Source organism: Macrobrachium rosenbergii, chromosome 7, assembly GCF_040412425.1.
Source record: "Macrobrachium rosenbergii isolate ZJJX-2024 chromosome 7, ASM4041242v1, whole genome shotgun sequence".
Classification (NCBI taxonomy): Eukaryota; Metazoa; Arthropoda; class Malacostraca; order Decapoda; family Palaemonidae; genus Macrobrachium; species Macrobrachium rosenbergii.
The window spans coordinates 31,593,273-31,609,031 of NC_089747.1; the positions used below are offsets into that span (position 1 = coordinate 31,593,273).

The 15,759-nt window shown below is 43.6% G+C and overlaps 1 protein-coding gene across 1 annotated transcript in view; it reads right to left on the bottom strand.

Moving 5' to 3' along the window:
• Positions 1-15,759, bottom strand: part of Rint1 (RAD50 interactor 1) — a 150,639-nt gene that overhangs the window by 42,067 nt on the left and 92,813 nt on the right. Inside the window, exon 7 of the mRNA XM_067107067.1 lies at positions 8,352-8,577. Coding sequence (XP_066963168.1) covers positions 8,352-8,577 — 226 coding nt within the window. The remainder of the gene's footprint in view (positions 1-8,351; positions 8,578-15,759) is intronic.

Genomic DNA, 15,759 nt, shown 5'->3' on the forward strand with positions numbered 1-15,759 from the left:
AGAGGAGGGTGAGAGTTTGGCGTTGCTTTAGAATAGTGCTATTGTCCTATCCTCCCCTAGTACTTTTGGTGAGTGTCATGAGTCTCCCTGCGCGCAGGAAGTCGATACGTCTGTTTCGACGCCCCGTGGGGAGTTACAGTCAGTGTATGGGGGTGTCCCCCGTCCACTTGAACATAACTCTCGATTCCACCTTCTAAGTACTGCCTCCCTGACTTTGCCAGTAGTATGTCATCTCCTCGCGTGTGGGACGTCGGTCTCTTCGATCGTCACCCCGAGGGGGACTAGTCCGGTTCCCAGTTGAGAGTCACCCACCATCCTGGCCTCCGTTCTGGTGTCAACTGCTCGGCTAGCATTTTCGTTGGTTCGCTCTCCTCCAGGTCGAGCTGAACTTCGATCACCTTCAGGGTTCAAACTCTTCCTCGCTGGTTCCGCTCCGCCATCCCCGGTCCTCCCGTTGCCTTCTTACCTGTTACCACTCCGGTGGTTTTGGTTTTCAGTAGGTTGGCCTTAGTCACACCTAGTTCTCTAGCTGTATAATAACTGGAGGTAATGATTTACCCCGCCCTCCCCGCTGTAACTAAGTGACGGAGGCACGGGATCTCGGAGGGGTCTGCGCCGGAACACTATGACCATCAGTGTACTGCTATCCTATGTTGTTAACCATTTACTTACTGCCGGACTCCGGCAGTAATTATACTTTAAGTTGATTTTACAATTAAGAGTTGCATGATCTTAGGTTAAGGTCCTACTCCGTCGAACTATCTCCGGCATTCCTTAATTTAGTGTGTGTCATGTTTTGCTCTGGTTTACCATCCTGCCGGAATGTTCCGGCGGGTCCAGTATAAACTAATACTTGCCGCCGGACTCCGGCAGTAATTATACTTTAAGTTGATTTTACAATTAAGAGTTGCATGATCCTAGGTTAAGGTCCTGCTCCGTTGAACTATCTCCGGCGCTCCTTAATTTAGTGTGTGTGTCATGTTTTGCTCTGATTTATCGTCCCGCCGGAATGCTCCGGTGGGTCCGGTATAAACTAATTAGCATGTTCCATTACCTGCTATAGTTTAAGGTCCCTATCTCCGCCGGTTCTGCTCCGGCGCGCCTTAAATTAGTATGTTCATATACCGTCTTCCACTTACAGACAGTACGTTGTGAGGACCCCGGGTGCACTGCAGTGCTGCACCAGCCCTATGGGCACGTTGTCTGCCGTTCCCATTCGGGCTGTGCAGTCCGGATAGACGATCTCATTGTGTGGCACCCGGACGGTTGTGAGGTTTGCTTCGCTCTTTACGAGCTTATCCAGGACGAGTCGGTAAGCCTATAGTTACTGCCTTTAGTTTACCTGGTTGCCTCACTTGTTTCAAGTATGTTATGTTCCTGATATATTGCTTATATATCTCTTCACTGAGCGCTCGGTTATTAAGTCCCTGCTCTCTTCCAGGCCGAACAAGCTTCCCGCAGTGACGCCTTGGGTTCCCTTCGAGCCTGGGTGGCTGGTTTTGGTAGGAATGTTCCGTCGGGGAAGCCATATGTTCTGGATGAGAACATCCGGAACCTGCTTTACCCCGGCGCCCGGATCTCAGCGGCTGTTCCATCTGAAGTCGCCGCTCCTCTCATCGAGCAGATCCGGGTAGAAACCCAGCCTCCCCAGGACGAGAACTTGTACGTGGCGGTGTCGGAGGAAGTGGCAGCCATAAACCTTGACCTGGAGCCGATGAATACGGAACAGGACCAGGAGGTAGGTAGGGAGGTAAGTGAGGCAGTGGGGGCAGGCTCCCTTTTTGATTCCCCTTCATCCACCGCTTCTTCTTTTCAGGGCTTTCAAAAATCTTCTTACTTGGAGGACAGGGCGCAATCCGCTGTCCCCAAGTTGAAGAAGTTTTGGAAGGCGAAGGGCTATAAGTCCGCAACCTCCCGCAAAGCAACCCCTTTCCCTCCGGTGAAGCCACGGGATACTAGTCCGGTGGCTTCCACAAACAAGGCCACTCCCTCTGCTAAGGGAGCGAGTTCGAGGGCAGCTAAGGCTAGCCCTCCTTGCCAACCTGCCTTTGACCCAGAGGAGTTTGCCGGTATGCTTCTGCAGAAGTTTACCTCAGAGGTGGATGCTAAGCTTAACAAGCTTACAGAGAGGTTGCAGAGCCAGGAGAGTATGCTCTCCGGGTTCATGCGCTCCGGTGGTTCGGCGGTACATTACCCCATTCCGGATCCCTCCGCCCTCCCTCTATTTGACAAGGGAAATCCTTGGCGTTTGGCCCTTCATGCTCCCCGGCATGAAGATACCCTAACGATTGAGGGTCTAGGCACACGCAGGCTTCAGGAGTTGGAATTCTTTCCTCCTGACCTGCTGCCCACCTACCCAGGCTTCGCCAGGTTGACGGAGGAAGCTTGAGTAAGGACGGATAAGGTCCCGAAGGAGACAGTTATCTTCCCAAGGGACCAGGCGCAGTCTACATTGCTGCGCACATTTAATGAGTGGCAGGCGGAGAACATGAAGTTGACCCCTTCAAGGGCAACTTCACAATGTTCTCATTGGGTGATAAAATCCCAACCCCTTGCATGACTAAGGTGGCTCTTGCGACTGCCCAGGCATGCAAGGAAGGTAAGCCGTCGCCTCAGCTCCGGGAGACTGATCCCACCTCTCTGATCTTTCCCGGAGACGAAGATTTCTGGAAGGATGCCCCGGCCACTTTTACATCGGGTAAGCTGGACCCAGATTGCGCATCCACCTTATTCAGTGAGCAGCTTCCCAAACTGCCAGAAGCCCTCCTGAAAGCAGAGTTTGAGGCTAGGTGTCGGCTGAGCCGATCACTGAACTCCCTGTGCCTGGCGGAATCCACGGCAGTAATGTACTCCGAGGAGCCACTCTTCCAGGTCCTGATGAAGTCTCTGTTAGCAGGATTTCAGGCGGACCTCAGGTAGCGCGGATGAACTGCCAGAATACATCTTCGCTGACGCTACCATAAGACATGAGCCTAACAAGCTCATGAAAAGCTCCTTCTGGGGGGCTAGTATCTTCCCCAAACGAGAGGTCAGCAATGTCCTGGCTGAGGCAACCAGGGCTAATCAAAGTCTGCGCTCCCGCTGGGGTATCCCTGCTTTCAAAGGAAAGCCCCGAGTCCGCCTGGCCCCAAAACAGGCCAGGTAAGAGATACAGAAGGCACAGAAGACAACACCAACAAGCCGTTGTCCAAGCTGTACCTGTCTCGTCAGTTGGCCAGCCTTCTACCTCGAAGGCCCAGCCTCAACAGTTCGTGCTGGTGCAGCCAGCTCAGCACTCCCTTGCCGCGCCTACCTTCGTGACGTCTCCTGTATATAACCCCTCCTATGAGGGCCAGGGGTCGTTTCGAGGCCTTAACAGGAGCGCAAGGGGGAGTAGAGCAAGGGCCTCCTTTAGAGGCAAGACTGCCGTGCGATCCCTCTACCGGGGGAGAGGAGGCCGAGGTAGAGGAGGCAAGCCTTCACCTTCCCAGTGAGACCAATCAGGTGGGCGGCAGACTTCACCTGTTCAGGGACCAGTGGACTTTCAGTCCGTGGGCCCACAGTATAGTCTCCAAACGTTTGGGGTGGAGTTGGATCAAGGGCCCTCCCCCTCTGATCAGATTTCATCAACCGTCTTCCAAAGCTCTGCGGGACTTTGCGTGGAATTACTCCAAAAGAGGGCCATAAAGAAAGTGAGACACCTGAAATTTCAAGGCAGGCTGTTCAGCGTTCCCAAGAAAGACTCCAGTCAACAAAGGGTAATCTTGGATCTGTTGCGTCTCAATCTTTATATACAATGCGACAAATTTCGATGCTTACAATCGCGCAGAGTGCGGACTCTACTTCCTCGTGGAGCCATCACCACCTCTATAGATCTTTCAGACGCATATTATCACGTCCCGATTGCGCTGAACTTCTCTCCCTTCCTAGGTTTCAGACTGGGAAACAAGCCTACTCATTCAGGGTCATGCCATTTGGGCTCAACATAGCACCCAGAATTTTCACGGCTGGCGGAAACGGTAGTGCAGCAGTTACGGTCCCGGGGATATCGCTGGCGCATACCTGGACGATTGGATAATTTGGGCATCCAACGCCGGGAGTGCCAGAGAGCTACGGCCATGGTGATCGAGTTTCTGGAATCCTTAGGCTTTCAGATAAACAGGGCGAAGTCCCGCCTAACTCGGAGGCTCGATTTCAGTGGCTGGGTATCCAGTGGGATCTGGTCTCGCACAAGCTGTCTATTCTGCTAGCCAAACGGAGAGAGATAGCCAAAGCCACCAGGCAATTCCTCAAAGGCAGGAAAGCCTCTCGGGGACGCAAGAAAGAATCCTGGGTTCTCTTCAGTTCGCATCTGTAACAGATCTGCTCCTAAAAGCAAAACTGAAAGACATAAACAGAGTGTGGCGGAGACGAGCCCAATGTCAAGCTCAGGGACAAGGTGTCATTAATTCCTCCGGTGCTGAGGAAAAGACTCCGGCCGTGGTCCACAAACAAGGGTCTTTCGAAGTCAGTTCCCCTTCAATTCCCTCCCCCAGCTCTAATAATCCACACAGATGCTTCGTTAAGCAGCTGGAGAGGGTACTCACCAAAAGAAAAGGTACAGGGTACATGGTCCACACTGTTCCGTCAGTTCCACATAAACATTTTGGAGGTGATGGCAGTGTTTCTAACTCTGAAAAAACTTTGCCCCACCAACCAGATTCATATCAGGCTGGTGCTGGACAGCGCAGTAGTGGTACATTGCATAAACAGAGGGGGTTCCAAATCGAGCCGGATAAACCAAGTGATGATAGCCATTTTCTCCCTGGCGGAGAAGCACGGCTGGCACCTGTCAGCTACCCATCTAGCAGGAGTCCGGAATGTCATTGCAGACTCCCTGTCCAGGGCAACTCCGCTGGAGTCAGAATGGTCCCTGGACGAGGCTTCTTTCAGATGGATACGGTGTCAGGTTCCGGGCCTTCAGGTGGACTTGTTTGCCACGGAGAGCAATCACAAACTCCCTTGTTATGTTGCTCCCAACCTGGATCCTCGAGCTCACACTACGGATGCAATGTCAGTGGAGTGGAACAAATGGCAGAAAATCTATCTGTTCCCAAATAAACCTGCTGATGAAGGTGTTGCACAAGCTCAGGTCATTCAGAGGTCAAGTGGCCCTGGTAGCTCCCAACTGGCCAAGAGCAATTGGTTCCGTCTTCTTCTGGAGCTCAAACTACGGTGTCATCAAATACCCAAGCCACAGCTGACTCAAATAGTGCAAACACGGACTGTGTCAGCTTCCTCAAAATTCTGAATGCCCTGGCTTTATGGACTTTATGAAATTCGCCGCTCAGAGAGGTGCGGATATTGATCCCGTTAATACTCTGTTTCTGGAATCAGATAAAAGAGATTCTACCCTCAAACAGTACGATTCAGCAGTTAAAAAGTTAGCATCTTTCTTGAAGGAACCTGAAGCTCAAGTCATGACCACCAATTTGGCAATATCATTCTTTAGGTCACTGTTTGAAAAAGGTCTGCCTCCGGCCACCATTACCACAGCGAAATCAGCTTTGAAAAAGGTATTTTTGCATGGCTTCAAGATTGATTTAACAGATTCATATTTTTCATCCATTCCCAGAGCATGCGCTCGTTTGAGACCAGCGACCCATCCACATACGGTTTCCTGGTTTCTTAATGATGTTCTAAAATTAGCCTCAGAAACTAATAACGATCAATGTTCTTATTTGAATCTGTTAAGGAAGACGTTGTTCCTAATTAGTCTAGCTTCAGGTGCCAGAATATCAGAACTGTCTGCTCTCTCTAGAGGTGCGAATCATGTGGATTTTCTCCCGTCAGGTGAAGTTCTGCTTTCCCCAGATCAAAGGTTCTTAGCAAAAAATGAAGACCCTCAGGATAGGTGGTCCCCCTGGAAGGTTGTTCCTCTTCCACAAGACCTGTCTTTATGCCCAGTTGCTACCTTGAGGGCCTATTTACGGAGAACTTCTCAGTGTTTGTCTGGTCCTCTTTTTATCAGGGAAAAAGGAGGAACGCTTTCTTTAAAGGTTATCAGACAACAAATTCTGTACTTCATTAAGCAAGCTAACCCGGATTCAGTCCCTAAGGTTCATGATATCCAAGCAGTGGCTACGTCCGCTAATTATTTTCATAATATGAATTTTGATGAGCTTAAGAAGTATACAGGCTGGAAATCTCCATCAGTGTTTAAACGCCACTATCTGAAATCACTGGAAGCTCTGAAGTTCCCTCATGTGGCTGTAGGAGCATTGTCCCTCCACCTTAAATTAACCTTTAATCCCTATCCTTTCCCCCCCGCCTGCCTCATTTACTTGCCCTGCCATTTTCTCCTGGACCAGACATGCTTCACAGCCTGGCTCCTCATATTATGATGTACAATCTTGCGGTGTTAGTTTTTAAGTTTGCGACGTTATATTTACTGTGATTTAGTTTTAAGTCCGGAGGTACCTTTATAAATTTTCTGTCGTTTATTTAGTTTTGGTACCTTCCCACCATAGTATTAATTATGTACATAGTTGTTTCTCATGTCCTTTACTGTGGTATTAATTGTATCCCTAGTTATAACTCAGTTTATCTGTCTATACCTTTGGTATTTAATCATGTTTTGGGGGATAATTAAAACTGTTTTCAGTAATAGTGTTTTTATACATGTTCACCTAACTGTTCGCTCCTTTTAGACTTTCACCAAAGCTTAGTATGATTCTCTGTCATGATTTCACCGGCTGACACAGGGACGAGCTCAGAAAAGGGATTTTGACAAAGGAAAATCTATTTCTGAGGGAGGCCTTGTGTCACCCGGTGACCCTCCCAGGATCTAGGTTTCCCTCCCGGTAGGCATACCAAGCTTGTGGGGGTGCTAGCCTGGAATGAGTACAGATGGCGCTGGGGTCGTCGGCTGGCGGGCAGGTGAGTGCGGGCGTTAGATCGGCTCCTCACGTTCCGGGGTTTTGTCATTGGGATGTCTACAGAGTGCAGTCCTGTGGCAGTGACAACAATCACTCACCCTTATCTATACCGACGTCTATTTCATAATAGATATTCGATCTGGGGGTAGTAACCCCAGCATTCCTGATAGCTTTTTTCTCTGGTATATTTAGCAATATCTATACCTAGAAATTCGTGCTTAATAGGAATTTCACCGGGTGACACAGGGCCTCCCTAAGAAATAGATTTTTCCTTTGTCAAAATCCCTTTTTACGTCCGCGCGTTACGAATTCATGCATCATTTTGTGATAATATTTTTTCTGTGTTGCTTTGATCGTTTTACAATTTGTTATATACCAAAATCATCGCAATTTAGTGTACAATACAAAGAAAAAAAAATAACCCGTTAGCTTTAACTGTTTTGCTCACAAGCGCGATTTGTATAAAATTATATATGAAAATTTTTTTTGCGCTGTCATATATTTCAATATTCATATATGATAATGATATTTTTTTCATTTCTGATGGTTGCATACTAAACTTCAGGCAATGACAAAAAAAGGAGCCAAAATGAACTCTTAATCTTAAAAACTAAAGCGTGCTGTGATTTTTTGAAAAAACTTTTTTCCGCTTCAGCGCTAACTCCCGAACACCGCCGGCATACGGGAGACGTTTTTGTAAATAGAGGCTTGGCGTTTAAGGGTTAATGTGGTTTGCAATATTTGCTACAATAGCGAAACTAGGTGTACTTGAATCAACCAAAGAACTAGAAAAAATTATCTTGAAAGATATTAAAGCTTGAAGGCTACTCAAATAAGTGATAATACTTCACAGAAATCCAGCCATACAACCAACAATCAATAAACAAAAGCTGCAGCAAACCCCTGATGTTACTCAAGAGCCAGCAGAAACACAATGAGGTTATCTGCTAAGTGGTTTCCAGTACTCCCATTAGTGGGGCGTTGCTTGTCACCTACACCAAACTATCGAAGAGCTACTGCAGTTTTTGAATTTACTGCTGTGGTTAGAAACCTATAGTTATGTAATTACTTGGTAAGTTACATATATGAAAATAATATTTTATCATTATTATACCGTACATTAAAATCAAAGGAAATCTCTTACATAAAACCACGTTAGGAATTGATATAAACTGCAAGGTCTTAAAATTTTGGAAATAATTCAAGGGAATGTCTCATCACCATTTTGCTATCATTTTTATTTTTTTTTATATAAAAATACAATCAAACCACTAATAATTCCTGAAACAGGATATTAAGGACAACACAGTTGAGAAAACAATCATCTTCAAAGATGCAAAATTTGTAATACACGTATTTGACTTCTAATGATACTCAGAAAAATTTAATTAAGCATATGTAAAATAAGATATTTGTTATCATCATTAACAAAAAAAAAAAATTAAAATGACTTACATTTCCTTTCTATGTGAATCCATCGAGCAAAATTTTTTGCTTGGGTCAAAACAGATAAAACTGAAGGCTGAGATGCAGGGTATCCATAAGCTTCACACAATTCTCTTTCAAAATTGAGGGTCTCTTGAATGGTGCAGCAAAATGTGTCATCGTCATACTGCACTTCCGGAAGATCTGAGGCTAATTTTAGGACTACCAAGCGAACTAACCCTCTCATAAATTCCACCTAAAATCAAATACCAGAAATAATGATTTAGGCATTTTTGTCTAGCTAATAATTATACAGATGAAACAAAATTAATCTGGATTTAAAAATTATAATTTAACTATTATACATAATTAAATGAAGAACATATATTAGTCTACAGTAACTATAATTACCAAATCAAGTTCTTAAAATTTTAAATGTATAAATCTTACTCTATGACTTTACATTTCTCTATAATAAAAACTACTCCAACACACATAGAATTACAAAATATAATAAAAAGACTTTAGCTATCAATACATATTGGCAGAGTCTCTTTTAGCTATTTGAAATCCCCCAAATATTTACCTTCTTGATGATTAAATTTACCCCATATGTTAAATTCTTTGATGCAGTATTTTACTAAAATCTATCTGACCTTCCTTTTCCAAGCAATTAAAATCAGTTTATAATGAATCATCAATTGATTCTCTCTGTAATTTGTGCTAAAACATATTTACTTGGATAAATACACATCCATTTGAAAAATATTCTGTTTTTCTATAAGACGCTAGTTTTTATGTAAATTCATGAATACCAAAAACAAATAAGATTAGCCCAAAGAGTTACAAACCTTAACTATGCAGTCTGATTAACAACCTGGAACAGTGCAAGTGGAGATAGTAATGTGTCTTAAAGAAAATCTTTCAGGGGAAATTCCTAATCCTTTGTTTCCTGCCCCAAAACATCAAGGTTAGAACTTATTTTAAGACATTTGTACAGGACAGGAAACCTAATGCTATCGTTATGTCCCATGGCATCTGAATGGCACCAATACACTTTTTTGTGTAAATGCATCTTTTACTTTCAAGCAGGCTGGCTTGCATTCTGTGAACTACTTTTACAGGTATTATCTACAGGAGCTTCACATAGGAGAAATTCTCAGAAGTGATACCTTTAACCCTAGGACACTTGCTCTTTTGGAATTATTTAAGATGATTCATCCTTCTGTATACATGCATTAACAATTAGTTTCCTAAATTGTGGATCCAGTACCTAGTTTGACCACCTTGTGACTACTTAATTTACAACTGCGAGAATAGTTATAATATCTGTTTATTACATATCTATGAAGTACATCACAGAGGGAGCCTCTAACATTAGGGGTCTACTTTAATGCACTCATTTGTGAAGAGCTATTTGGTCTATGGTACATTTTATACTGTAATATCTTATGTTTGAGCTATTAATTTTTCTATAGCAGGCTACTGAAAGACAAAGCTCATGTTAAAGTCTAACTCTTTCAGGTTGAATAAGGGGATTAGCATGGTCTCAATAACTTTGCTAAAAAGGTTCCAGGGATGAACTTCACTCTATTCATAAGACATCACATTACTTACAAAGGTTCTCAATGAAAATCTTTGTTCACCTTTATCTCTTTCAGTTTTAGATGAGACAACAGCATTTGCAGTAGTGACTGATATACTAATAAATAAGTTCCTCCATTTATAGGTAAACCTTATAATAAAGATAATTTTAAGATCACTTTTCAATAATAAAAATGAACCATAAAATGCCAAAAATGCACTTCGTGGGGATTATTCACTAAAAATATTATAAATTTTCATAATAAAAATTATTATTTGAATACTTTCCTACTGTTAAAGACAGTTTATATCCCTGTACCAAAAGAAGACTCAGCATTCAAACTGAAGAAGAAAACTGCTTGGGTGACCCAGACAACTTCTAGTTCCCCACCAGGCATGTTTCAAATGTTCTAGCTCATCAGAATTCTCCTTGACAGCCCACTAAGTTGTGGGGAGCTGGTGGGGTCTACTTTATCAGTAGGTAAGTATCCAAATAATAAATTTGATTAAGAAAATTTATATTATTTTGGATGCATCTTACCATATGTTAAAGATAGCCAATTTCCACATTGACAAATGGCTGTGGGTAGTACAGCTTGATAAAATCTGCTCAGCCAAGCGAGCTGAGAGGTTTCTGTATGAAACCCAAAACATTCTTAATTGATCTGGGATCCTTCCTGGATAATTCTGCTGCCTGAGGGTGGATTCCATTCAGGGTGCAAGACTATGTGTGTGCAGCAAAGAGCAGCACAGTGGAGAAAACTGCTTCATCTACGGTCAAAATGAAAAGAAGGGGCATGATAGGACTCATGCACCTGGGCCCAAAATCCCAAAAACCAACAGTCAATTAAAATAAATACGGTACCTCATGATATAAAGGTACGCTCCTATACAACAATTGTTCCTCCATGCTCCCCAGAAAACTAATACCCAGGACTAAAAATTAAAGAGCCTAAAAAATTGCTCTTTCTTTCCGTCCAGCGAATGACTTGACTACCCGCTAAGGTTAGGGCATTACAGTTTTTGAATGTGATATCTAAATCTCTAAGATAATGAGCGGCAAAAACCAAATTGTACTTCCAAGTATCTGCGTTAATAACATCCTTTAGTGACAAATTCTTCAAAAAAACCAAATGATATAGCAACCACTCTTATGCTATGAATATTTACCTTCACTAAAGGTAAGAGATCTGGATCCAGTTTTTTATGTGCTAGTCTTATTAAAAGCTTGACAAAAAATGACAAATTTTTACTCAATTTGTATTTTTCATAGCTAACAAACCTGCATTCTTAACTTATGGTTAATTCTTCTAGCGCCAGCTGGAAACCGGTAAAAATAACAAACAAGGAATTGGTGGCAACAAGGTAGGCTGACACGTCTAGGTGGCAACCGTCAATTTCCTTTGTGTATGTAGTGAAGGAAATGACGCCTGCCTCAGTTTCTTCTTTACTGCCCTCATAGGAAGACGTGCTTTTGCTCGTCTTTCTGAAGCCGGTGTTTTTTTGCTTAATTTGTTGTGACTGTGTTGCTTGCGTGGATGATTCTGTATTTTCATGTGCTGTGTGTTTTTGTGTGATCATGCATCCACAAGAATCATCCCAGCCTCCAGTTTCTGCCAGGCTTTCCAAGCGTCAGAGGATGTGTCCTGGTGTCGATGGTTACCCTTGCTCTTCTTTTTGGCATCTGCTGACACTGATCCCCATTCTAAGTGTAGCCGATGTAGAGCTAATCATTGTAATATCACTAATCCATGCCCTGAGTGCTGTTCTTGGCCTCCTGAGCAGTGGAGGGTTTTTGCCAAGAAGAGGCAGCACAGGAGGAAGTCTAAGGCTCCATCTTGGAGGGGGTTCCCTCCTTCAATGGATGCATCGCATGTTCCTTCTTGTTCTGTCTCCTCTTTGCCATTTTTTCCAGTTGCTACATCTTCTTTGGAAGATTTTACCCCTTCCCACTTTTCTATGGCTTTGTCTATGGAAGTTTTATTGTGTTGTTAAACAAGGGAGTGTTACATTTTCTAACACCACAAAATAAATGGTTAACTTTGCCCCTCACAGGCTTTAACCTATCCAAATAAATGTTAATGGCCCTCACAGGACAGAATAGAGACTCTTCTTCATTCCCCATTAAGAAGGTTAAATTAGGAATCCTTACCGTTCTCGGTAATAGCTTAGCTTTAACATCATTCTTGGCCCTGAATAAAAGCACACACAATAAAATAGCATCCCCTTTAAAAAAGCCTACCTTACTGGAGAATGCTTGCAACTCACTCTTTTTGCTACCAAAAAGTAAGTTTTCATACTCAGAAACTTAAAGGAAGCTGATTCTAAAGACTCCAATGGATCTGCACATAAAAACTTCAAAACTACATCTAAGTAACATGACACAGATTGATACTGAACTCTGGGGACTTCAGTCTCAAATAATCTGAACTAACTCCACATGATGTAAAACTGAGGAAAGCATGGATCTATAGTAGCAACTGTAAGATTCTTACTGCATCTATGAAAGTGAAAGAACTTAATGATTTTTAAGTGCCTGTATCATAAGAGGCGCTTCTCTGCAACTTCAAAAACCCAGGAAGTCAAGAGCTGGCAGTCTTAAGAGAAGCTTTACTCCGGAGTATGAGAAAGCTCATCAAAATGTGCTCTAACTGAAGGAAAAAGCTTGGGTTTCTTGAAAGACTTAATTGGTGCCGAAATAATAGAAGATAAGAGACCCAGTCCATACAGAGCCTCTTTCCTCCACTAATTTAGGATAGAGCGAAATGCAGTGCTCCAGAATCCCCAAAAAATGAAGGAGATTCCTCAAATTCAAGCTCCTCTTCTGCCAGAGGAGAAGTCAGGCAACAACAGCTCACTCCTTGTAACAAAATTCTCTGACTCAATGGAAGGGGAGATGAAGTCAAAGCAGTCTGCAGTTGCTCACCTTAGTCGACACAAGTCAGCTGAGCACACAAAAAATGGGTAAATGGTGGGAGAGGGGAAGAGGAACAACAGCAACACCTGATTCCCCTGGCTCGTCCAAACACAACTCAACCAACTTAAGGACATTCCCAGACAACACATCCTTAGAAAGCAAAAGAGCTAGAACAGCATCTAGCTTGGAAACAGCAGATTTTGTAACCATGGGAGGATTGATAACAGAAAACATTTGCAGAGGCAGAAGGAAGATCTTGACTTGCTGATAGCCAAAGAAACAGCATGTAAAGAATGAACAGGTGCATTTTAACAAGAAATGACAAATTTTAAATCAATTTGTATTTTTCATAACTAACAAACTTTGGTCTTAACGTAAGGAAAAATTCTCTGGCACTATCTGGAGTCCTGTTAAAAATAATACAAAGAATTGGTAGCAACAGGCATCAGCTGATAGGGGAGTAGGAGGAAGCTACGGAACTGGTTTACCACCGCTAAGCTTCATCAATTCAGTTTCCTTCTAGCCCAGGAAAAAATGAGTGGTGGCTTGAGGTGGGCCATATGCATTAAGGCTAAAGGTTTGTTAACTATGAAAAATACAAATTGATTTAAAATTTGCCATTTGCTCATATACAGAACAAACCTTGGTCTTAACATAAGGATGACTTACTCTTGGAGGGAGGATAAGAAAGTTTTAGAAGCAACTGGAGGTTCGGACCACCTGGGCTCACTTCCTGACAATAGGAAGGACATAGTAAGGAGTCAAAAGCCTCTGATCTGTTGTGCATAGGTTACTGAACAGCCAGACATCTGGCCTAATAGAATATGTAGTACACATCTCTGTTGTGTCTTGATGATGGTAAAGAACTGTCAGAGACAACAAAATTCATGTTAGCCACCAGTTTTGTTTTTTGCCATTTCCCCTCTCCCCTTGTAAGAGAGAGGAATGGGACTTGCTTCTATAAAGAATTTCTCTCATCTTGTAAGAGAGAGGAATGGGACTTGCTTCTATAAAGAATTTGTATTGTGTAGGAACAAAAATATAAAACTTTATAGAATGGAAGCTTGCTCACCTGCATCTAACCAGTTTTAGCATATGATTATTCTCTCTACTGCCTGCTGATAGAGAAGAAAAAGAAAGAGAAAGGAAGAAGTCCAGTCATCTCATTCACTCTCACTTTCATATCCAGCATCACAGGTAAGATACTATACTGTCCTGCCAGGGGCATTGGATGAGCAACACAACTTGTTGAGCAGCCATCACCGGACCCAAGAAAAAAGTGTCCAAGGACCTGTGGGCAACGTCCCGCAGATAGAAGGATGTGAAGGTGGTTTGGTGAAGCCAGATACCTGCCTTCAAAATCCTGTGAACATAGAAGTTCTTGAAAGCGATGGTAGGGCCTAGACCCCTATCATCATGTGCTCTTGTATGCACTGTATCAGCATCTGAATGTGAAGTAGAGGTGTAAGCTTGTTTAATCACTTCACGCAACCAAAAGGAGATAGTAGACTTCGCCGCTACATGCGATGAGGCGAATCGAACATCTCTTAAGTAAAGGAAATAAACACTGAGACGGACTCCCAAGTAGCTGCCTCCAGAATAGAAGGCACTGAATAATTCCTGAGAAAGGAAAGTGAAGTGGACATACTCCGAATACTGTGCGGACGGGGAAATACAGAGCTGAAGACGATGAAGATGAACCCTGAGAAGCCTGGCAAATCACCTCCCTCCGAAAATAACTAATCGCATTCTTTGACAGCAGACAGGAAGGATTCCGCGGAGAGACAAGAAGTGTATATGGAAGCAGACGGAGTTTCTCAACCTTTGATAAATTGACTTTAATGCTCACACTGGACACGAAGACATCTCCGCTGGATCGCCGGTAACGAACACTTGCAGATAAGGAACTTTAAATGAACGAGGCAGAGTTTTAACCTCCGACTCTGTCTTTGCCATAAATTCCGGAAGAAAGACAAATACGTATCATTTCTCGCATAGGAACCCAACCTAGAAACTGCCTGAAGCACGCCCAACCCTCTAGCTGAAGCTAAAGCCTTAAGAAAAAGCAACTTCTTAGTCAGTGTCTTAACGTTATAGCTTCAATGGGTTCTATACCTTGTCCAGCTGAACCTAGTAAGGCTTACGGGTTGACTTTCTCAAGCTGAAAGAAAGCTGTCTAGCCACTGCTTTAGGTAGTCCGAACTGTCTAGCTGCTCTCTCTACAGTCGCCCTGCAACTAGGTACAGCACGCGAGGGTTTGGATGATAATGGTGAGAATGTGGTCGTCTGAGAAGAACTTTCGCATGGGTAGGGACATCGGAACATCCGTAAGGAGCTCTAGGAGTTCTGGAAACCAAGCGCATTAGGGTGAGCAGGGAGCTATTAGAGTCATAGACATCTTGACACTCTCCCGCTGTTTCCTTATTACCTGATGAATGAGACCAGACGGAGGAAAGGCATACACCTGCATATGATTCAAATTTGTAACGTCACATCAGTGCCTATCAACATGGGGACCACCACTGGTGAGAAATAAACCGGAAGACAATGGTTTAATCATGTCACGAATAAGTCCACAGTTGCTAGCCACTTCCAGACAATCTGACCTATTACTTCCAGAGCCAAAGTCCACCCCCCTGCCCCATACCTGACAGGAGCAACTTAGCGAATCAGCCAGTATGTTGAGACTCCCCGATGTAAATTGGGGAAGAAGAGACACTTTTCGTTCTTCGCACCCTCTCAGGACTCTCTGTGCTATAGTACTGAGTTCTGTTGAGCCTGTTCTCCCCAGAGTTCTCCAGATACGACATGGCAATTACACTTTTGCTAAGCATAGCCACTACTCTGTTGTGCACTAGGACTGAAAACAACTGAGGGCTTCCTTTACAGCCTTGATTTCTGGAGGATTTATTGACTCCTCTCATTCTTGAACCCCCC